This window comes from Poecilia formosa, unplaced genomic scaffold (genome assembly GCF_000485575.1).
Source record: "Poecilia formosa unplaced genomic scaffold, Poecilia_formosa-5.1.2 Scaffold119, whole genome shotgun sequence".
NCBI lineage: Eukaryota > Metazoa > Chordata > Actinopteri > Cyprinodontiformes > Poeciliidae > Poecilia > Poecilia formosa.
Window position 1 is genome coordinate 422,251 of NW_006800058.1, and position 9,349 is coordinate 431,599.

General features: G+C 38.2%; 1 protein-coding gene across 1 annotated transcript in view; it reads left to right on the plus strand.

The window, feature by feature from the left end:
• dpy19l3 (dpy-19 like C-mannosyltransferase 3) overlaps nt 1-9,349 on the plus strand; it is a 62,213-nt gene that overhangs the window by 24,478 nt on the left and 28,386 nt on the right. The window contains exons 13-15 of the mRNA XM_007560704.2: nt 4,890-5,001; nt 5,425-5,481; nt 9,069-9,151. Coding sequence (XP_007560766.1) covers nt 4,890-5,001; nt 5,425-5,481; nt 9,069-9,151 — 252 coding nt within the window. The remainder of the gene's footprint in view (nt 1-4,889; nt 5,002-5,424; nt 5,482-9,068; nt 9,152-9,349) is intronic.

A 9,349-nucleotide genomic window follows, 5' to 3' on the forward strand; every position in this document is an offset into this window, starting at 1 on the left:
AAAATTTCTGCAGAAATTTTCTAGTTCCTAGATATAACTCTATAAACTGTTTGGTTTCTGTCAATTCTTTTAACTGGATAATTAATTTATTTTTACACAATTACCACAGTAGGAAACAGAATGTTAAATACCTTATGAAAAATTTTATCTTACTTGATGACTATTATGAATATTTGTGATGTCTTTGAACAAATGAGGACGGTAGAGCAGTTTTTATTGTTTGTTGAACTTTTAGAAATTTCAGCGGCTGCAAATCACCACAGCAACGGAAAAATATCACTAAAAAAAGGGTGAAGAGTAGCTCAAACCCACAAGCACACCTATTACCATGGCAACCGGCTGACAATAGCTAAGACAGAGCAGAAATTAAGTTCAAGTGTATCAGGAACATCAACATTTCTCACACAAACAAAAGATTTATTTCATTACAGTTCCATGTTTTCTAGCTTAATGTTTATTTTGCAATTATTAATAAGCTGCTGCCTGGACATGAGGTGGTTGATTAGCTAGTGACTGCCCACCAACAGAAAAATAAATCGGCGCCCCGGTCTCGCTCTCACACAGATGCGCTTCAAGTCTTCTTTTTATTTCATAACTTAATCAGTTGTAGTCATGCGCAAGTATCTCTTTAGTCCATTTCACGAAGTTGGTTAACGGGTTCCTTCAGAAGCCTTGAACAGCTCCAAGTACTTTCAGCTTTGTGCTGTTTTTTTATGGTAAGCGAAGACATTCACAGCAAAACTAAAGGTCCTGATGGATTGTTATGGTTAATGTCTATGCTCTGTGTCCATTAGTATTAGATTTGAAACACAACAGTTCAGAGAGGCAGCAGCAACTGTTCACCCTTCTTCACTTTTTTATCATTATGTTACATTGCAGACTAGTTCTAAAGCTTTTCTGTAAAAAAAAAAAAAAAGAAAAGACACAAAATCGAATAACATACTAAAGAAAGTGAAAAAATGCTGGAAGCATTCTGCTACAGCACGACTGGAGTCCCACTGTGGTGGGTTTATTTTATATGAATGGGTTTTGGGTTTGTTTCCTGATTCAGGTGTCCCCGATTACAGTGAGTCTTTAGGCACTTCACTTGTCAGGCCTTTCTGGTGCAATGGTCAGATGATGGCACTCCTCACTAAAATGCACATGAAGATTTGCTTCAATTTTGCTAAAAAAAAAATACCTTACTGATTATTATACCAATCTAAAATTAAGTAGAACTTTCTGGAGAGAGATTAAAGCAATGTGTTTGGACAAAAGCAGGCACTTCTCATCTTAGGTGCCTTCAGTAGAAACAGTTTAAGACTGGGGATGCTTTTGTGAGAGACTAGCCCTTTTTCACAGTCAGCTAGTAATATGACTCAACTCTGTACAATTTGGGTAGTTTTCCATTACAATTCTTCATCATCCAGTCGTGCGGTCACTGAGTCTGAAAATTTGTGCAAAGTGATCTTTTCATATTTTATTAAACTTTTTCATGCTGTACTTTACCAGGATAAAACCTCTTTTCAAGGCAGTCCTGGCCAAAAGGCAGCAATAAACACAACACAAAAACCTACACAGATAAAAGAAAATGACAGGCTCTGAAAACATGTACATGTAAGTGAATCATTCTCAAGAACTTTTAGTTTGGATGTAAAAGACCTAAACAAGATTAATTCAGTCAGTCTAGAAGTTTCTTGTAGCAAGTTCTAAAAAAGGGGTATGAATGAAAGCCTTCTTACTCAGTTCTGTCCGAACGGGATGGAAAAAAATCAGCCATCCCCAAAGTATTTCTGTTGTGTTATGTTTGAATCCATACGTGACACAAACATAATTATTTGGGTCTTTGTCAGACTCAGTTTCTGTTGTGAGTTTTTACAGATGGCGGGTCAGGTTATTGTAAAACAAGTCTCTTTTGTGGCTCAAACAGTGACTCCACCCCTTACCCAATCAGTGACTGCCGGTCTTCTGACATTGTGTTTTTAGCTCAACTCTACATGCTTGGAAGCCCAGCGAAGTAGATTCTAGAACACTGCCTTCGTAGCCATTACCAGAGAAAAACCCTTATAACAGAGATGAGCCATGCCGAGGAGGCGCTAGTGGAAAAGGGCCATAGTTTGCATAGAGTGTGGGATGCCAGCCAATTGTAGAGACTGAACTGAGCAATGATCCAATGCACACAGCCAAGATTACAAAGGAGTACCTTTAGCAGTGGTTTGTGAAAGTTCTTGAGTGGCCCAGTCAGAGCCCAGTTCAGTCCAATTGAACATCTCAACCCATTCTGCCCAGCCAACCAGACTGAGATTGATAGTCCCTACAGAGAAGAATAGTGAAAATCCCCAAAACTGATGTTCCAAGCTTGTCGGGACAAGATGACGTGAGTCTGTAATCGCTGTCAAAGGTGTTTTAACAAAAATATTAAGTCTTGGTTGTGAACACTTATGCTTATATCATGTTTAAGAATTTCTGTTTGTATTACAAACATGTCTGAAAAAATTTTTTCCTTTGTTATTATGAGCTGTTTTATGAAGACTCAGCTCAGGTCTTCATAAAACCTGAGCTGTTTTATGAAGACCTGAGCTGAGAATTGAAACATGAGTACTGGTGGGAGTTCAGGTTTTTCTCTTAAAAAGTGTTAGGCAAATAATGCACAATACTGTCCAGTGTTAAACACCCACAATTTTTGTTCTTATTTAGATGAACTATAAACAATTTATTCACAATTTATTCTGTGTTTTTACACACTTCTACCATGGTAGTAGTTGGATGTTAGGGTGTGATTTAAATTAGATTCTCTCACTTTCTCCAACTTTTATTTTACAATCTGAATCAAACAAAACAGAAAAGCTGGTCATTGGTCCTCATCCACACAGTTTGTGATCTACAACCAATGAGAGATGATTGCTCACAACCTTCTCTGTGAGGTTGACATCTGAGCCAGCAATTAGTCTATGAGGAATCTGAGCTTCTATAACAGAAGTACCTTCAGATTCTTTGTCCGTCTGTCAATTAGATCATGAAAATGTAGCAAAATACCAAGGTATGTATATACTTGTCTTTACATTTGGTGAAGTGTAATATTTATGACATTGATTGATAAGTTTTGTGTTTTCATCATCATCTTTTTAGTTATGTGAAAGCCTGAAAGCAGAGGAAAATATTTTTTTTCAGTTATTTAAAAAATATCATGGACTGATCAGTTTTATTCGCCACCTGGAACTGTCATGTTTCTGCTTAGCATCGCAATTACTTTTCTCTTTCATCCTGCTTTATTTTAGGTTAAACTAAGTCTAGATATTAAATGATAAGCCATGCACACCAAAGCACTCTGCTGTCAAACATACAGTGTCTGTCAAAAGCTCTTTTAAAGTGCCAGGTTTTGTGATGTAAAAATATGAAACCATGATGAATCATTTTAAAACTTTTTGCAGCTTTGATGTGACAATGTGTGATGTTCAGTCCAACTACAAAACAAACGTTAGGAGAAGAAATGTGAATAGGAAAACAGATCCAATGACCTGGCTGTACCCACTCTTTAATCTACTTGCTGAGTCATATTTTGATTGTCTGCAGTCGTGTTGGGTAAACAACTGCCATCAATTATAGTTAATTTACAGTCATGTTTGGACATTTATCTGGCGGTTTTGTTCATTTGCTTCATTTAACTAAAGATACAATTTGCAGAAAGGATCCAGTTTCATTTTACAAATGCAAAAGTTGGAAAAGGGCAATAATATTGTTATTATTGATGATAATGAATACTATCTTTACCATTATCATGATATCAGTATCATGATAATAATAAGCTTCTGTGGTTCTGTACATCAAATTTTAGTTTAAAAAAGGTTTGGTACTGAATTCTAAAGAATTGTAATTTAAAGCCACTTTATGAACTTTACTATAAAATCCTTCCAGTGAGGTTTAATCACAATAAGGGAATTTGCATTGAGAGATTTCTTAACAGTGCATTTATAAAATAAGGTTCCAGTTTTGAGAGGAATAAAAATATTGTAGCTGTGGAAAAAAACGGTGTGTTTTGATGAGATTTACTGTCCTCCACATTGGGTCAGCACCAACTAAAATTTACCTTCTGCTACTTTCAATGTGGTCACCAAGTGGAGCAGATCGCACTGGAAGAACGAAGCTGCTTTGATGAAGAGCTGTTTGTGTTTCCCTCCTCTGTTCCACCTTTAGAGGAGGGGTCAATGTTAAGTTTTGAACATCAACAAATGATGTTTTCTTCATCAGGCACAAATAATGTTGCTCAAAAGTTAATCCACCGGAGAACATCAGTAACTCAAGACACCACAGAGACTGAAGTGAAGGATGCTAAAATCTAATGAAAGCAAACAGTTTATAAAACAGATTCCTGTTGCAGTCCAGGCGCTTGAAGCTTCTCACAGAACCACAGAAGCTTTTAACACGATGCAAGTTGTATTTGGAGAAAAGCTCCACGTCTGATGTCAGCACTTTCTCAGACATGCTGATTACGAACGAAAGACCAAAAGAGCAGAAAGCAGTGTCTGTCAGACAGCTACTTTGCATTAAGCAGACTTATTTCTGGATATTTCTGCACCTCTTTCAGCCTCATCCTCAGCGTACCAGTGAACTTCTGTCCCATGATATCTCACCTTGTTCACTCTCCTGTTTCATCTTTCCCTTTGCTTCAAAGGCTGCTGTTGAAAAATAAGATCTGGGCCAACATTTTTTTTTTTTTTTTGCTACTAACTTTAAGCTCCCCATTTTCAACACCAGTACCTAGCTTCTGTTGCAAAGAAAAAGGCTGAAGAGCTTGGAGTTCAGATTTCCATGGAGAGAAAAGTTCCTACTTTTCTCTCCATGATGGGAACTCGGGGTGTTTTTCTGTTTTCAGATCAGAAACTTGACTCCACTCGTGTACTTTTCCACAGAATGAAATACATTTGGACAGGCCACATGTGTGCGGTCGCGGCATATGGTGTGTGTGGGACCGACCTGTGGACTCTGCTTCTCAAAGCTCTCCGTTGCAACACTAAAGTTCTGGTACATACCTCTCTTTCATGTCCAAGTCTAGTTTTCTCTGTATGTTTTTATTTTTCATTTTGATTAAATATTGCACAGCTTTTATCTTTCTTTAATTTTCCAGTAAATGGGACCTCCCTGATTTGATTGATTTGTGCAAATTAATATGCTTCTAAGTGAAAGTTTTAAATTATTTGTTGGTTTAATGTGAGTGTGACTCATACTGCTGCCCTCTGCACCTCACCACTAGGTGTCAGTGTGGTCCTAACATGACCACAGCAGGAATTAAATTCTTGATAGTTGGAGAACAAAGCTGCTCTTTCTCTCATCCCTGTCTTATGTTGTCTTACATGTTTTCCAAGAGCCACCTACGTTTCTGACTCTTCTCATTTTGTACATCTAACTTTACACCTCAGTATTTTTTGTTATCCTCTCTGTTTGCAGCTGCGGTTTATCAGATATGCAGTTCCAGTGCTGATGATTGGCTGGCTGTATTATAAGGTAGGCTGTCTTCCTGCTGCTTTATGATCGTTGTCGTATTGGCAGATCCATCACTAATACTCTGTCAGTTTGAACAGACCATAACGAATGCTGTGAGCAAGGCTGAATCACCTGAAGGAAGAAATAAACAAAGCCTAATTTTATAAGACATTTAAACTTTAAGCATTGTAAAGTGCCTTACTTTGAACACGAGAATAAATAAGATAAATTGCTGCAGCTAAAGTGCAGTAGATGTGTTGTGTTTCCCATGTTTATTCAGTATTACCTGCTGTCGATGTGTAGTATAATGTCACAGAGAGGGATTTCTGTCACTGTCTGACTACTTGTCTGTAACTGCAGGTTGAAAATTAGGAGAAGTTCGCTTTTGCTCTCTGTTCCTAACCATTACCAGCTTAGGGGAATTTTTCTCTGTCCTGCTATATCAGTGAATAATTTGGTTGATCTTTAGGAATACACCACTGCGACGGAGGTCTAAAAGCTTTGAGATTTTTACTTTTTTTCTCTTAATATTTCCTTCAGCCAACCAACAGAGTATAGTCAACACAGGCAGAGATGATTCCTTTCAAAGGTTTGACAACACTCAACCTGAGCTCTCCATGAAGCACAGCTCTTATTTTAGGAGTCTGTTTCTTAAAGGGGCAATTTTTTGTGTTTTCCAGGCTCACAGTGCCATTTTATACCACAATCAAGAAACTATGTTAACCAGTGACGTGCGGTCAGGTCATCATGGAAAAATAATATATAATAATAAAATCATATTTTCACCCTGTGGTTTGTACTATAAAGTACCTATTTTTCATTTAATTTAACCAAATCTGATTATTTTTTTCTTCAAAATCGCTGAATTTTCGCATTTTCCCATTCAAGTGCTTGGAAGCTAAGCCGGTGAGGCAGCAGTGAGCTGAGCCTCACCTGGGGTTGCGCAACCTCTCGCTAACTACACTGGCTGCCACTCTATGAGAGCATGCTCCTCCTGTCTGTGCGTCGCCAATAAAATGGTTAAAAATATTTAATGTATGAACTGATTTTCCATAATTTAGCTTATGTATTTAGTGTACTGTGTTTTTATTGTCACTAACTGTAACGTGTTTCGTGTGCTGAGGAGCGATCAGAAATGGCAGAGAACAGATTCGAGGTGAGGCAGGCAGTTCTCATGCCTCATCGCTGGGGGCGCTCATGAACCCAGACATTGTGACTCCACAACTGCAGAGTAGGAGACAGTAACAGCGAGCTAGCTATACAGTAGCTGCGCTGATACAGAGAGCGAGAAAGACGTGGTTTTGAGTTGTACTTTAACAGTTTCTCCCTTTGCTGTTAAGCACAGCACGAAATTGATAATATCTACATGTCTAAGTTTGATTGAGATAACGGAATTATTCTGTGGCATCTAAGCATCACATGTTAAAAAAATAGTCTTTTTTGCCCTCCAGCATTGTACGCATGCGCAAAATTTCCTTAAGTAAACAGTAACATACAGGGGGTCTAGATTTGCAAATCCGATTATAATTAAGTCGGTGCCTCGCCAGCTATGAACCTCACCGCACGTCACTGATGTTAACGTATGTTATTATAAAGTTAATGTATATATTAAATATGACTTAAAAGAAATTTGACTTTGTAATTTATCTCCTTGAAATTGGGACTCTGGGTCTTTAAAAACTCCTGCTCTTTCTGAAACTTCAATTTCAGGAAGTCATCACAACATGGCTCCTCTATTGATGCTTTAACAACATTTTTACCAGAGTTGTTCTGAGAAGTAACTCATATAATGAGCTCCACAGCTGCAAACATCTGGTGCAGTCCCACCAGATGTTTGCTAATTGCTCCCGGCTAGTCTGAAGGAGCTGGGTGGTGGAGTCGTGGGGTGGAAGCTTGGAAAGTACCTCTTCGAGAAGGGGCTCTTGAAAGGGAATCCAACCAGGCATTTTGCACAGCTAAATGGTTGCCATGAAGATTAAAGGATTTCTCAGCCACTCATGAAAAAATTAAGGCAACACTTCAAGTATGTTTTTGGTGAGGGAGTAACATTATAACATGCTGTACAGTTCAAAAAAGTTAATTTTACATAATGCTGCCCCTTTAACCTATGTTCAGTCCTGTCAGCTAACTTCAGCCTGGCTTGTCCTGCTCTCCTTCAAAGAGCCAGGACCAGCTCAGTGTAACTTATTGGGGAATGACCCAGACAGGCCGACGGCCTTGGAGTCTACGGTCAGTGAGTAATTTTCCAGAATGGACAGATTACAAGTCCGTAATGTGTGAAGGAGAGCTGAACCTCCGGATTAGGCCACAAAACAGGCTGAGAGACAGCAGCAGAGAAGTCATGCACTCTTTAGTTGTCCTTTCACTGTGGATGTTGTTAGGGTACACCTATGCAACACCTCCATCTTCAGAGATTTGGTTTATGATGTTCACAAATAACCAAATTCTATGATATTCTATGTTTTTATGCTAAATTCTGTGATTCAGAGATCATGTAAATGATCCCTCTATGAAGGCTGTCTTTTCACAGGATACTGTACCAACGTTGGCGTTGAGAGCGCTTTGAGACTGACGTGAGAGCATATTTCTGTGAACAAAGATAAATGTAGATCTGTGTGTGTTTACATCTCACATACTCTCGTTACACTTGGCTGAGTGTCTGGGCTGTAACTTGATAAAATGAATGTAATGGACCACATAATCACAGACAGGTCTTTTTCAGCCAGTCAAAGTAACAACCAATCACAACCAGCAAATCAAAATCCCACATCAAGCTGCAGACATTATTGAACAAAATGGTGAATTTAAGAAAACGTAATACTATACAAACTTAGATTTAGTACCTTAACAATATTATTAAAGCATACAAATAGTCATTGTTATCCATTTAGATAATATTCCTTTTTATTTATTTTGCTTTTAAGTGTAACCAGCATTATGTAGCTTGTTTTAAGATCCACAGGCTGATTACTTAATTAGGATTTAATCAAAGTGTAAAAAATAATATTTTTTATTTTCTTTGTAATTTTTGGTGTTTGCCTTTTTTACAACTCTATAGTTGGTGTTCAAGTATTTTCAATAATGTTATCCGGTTACACATAGTTACCTGTCATATTTTTGAATTTCCTGTCAACTTTTAACCATTTTTTATGCAAAGACCTGGGGAGGTGCTGGTGGGCTGCCCAAACACCCCGACCACCAGGCTTAGCTAGTTTTCTGGTTGAAACCCTGACAGTTTCTTTACTGTCCAGTAGGCCCACATTTCTCTATTGGAAAGGCATTTTATCGGATTTAGAAATAATCAACATTTCAAAAAAATTTGATTTTAATTATGTGTAAGTGATAATCACCAAATTAGCAGATATAAAAACATATAAAATGCGTAATGAGTTGATATAACATTTGTACTTTAAAGGTTTACTGTTTGGAATTAAATTGCTGGTGTCAGTAACTTTTTGAGGATGTTCTAATCCGTTGAGATGCACCTCTTTCAATCAGTGCAGTTTTAAGTGTGAATAGGTTTGTTGTACTTTGTGTCTTAATGAAGGTAAACCCATGGCTTTCTATCTCTCCTCCTTCTTCCTCCTCCTCTTCTTCTCCCTCTGTAGTTCTGGCCTAAGCTGATGGAGGAGCTATCAGAGCTGAGGGAGTTCTATGATCCAGACACAGTGGAGCTGATGACCTGGATTAGGTACTTACACACATGCTCACACATGCACCCAAATTTACAGATCTGGAGCACCCATTATATTGATGCAAATTTGATTAGCTTGTTTCGCTAGATCAAGCTTCGCTTCGCCTGATGTCCTTGATTAGTGTGTGTGTTTGTATGCGTGTGTGCGCGCGTGGGTGTGTGTGTGTGTGTGTGCGTGTGTGTGCGTGTGTGTGC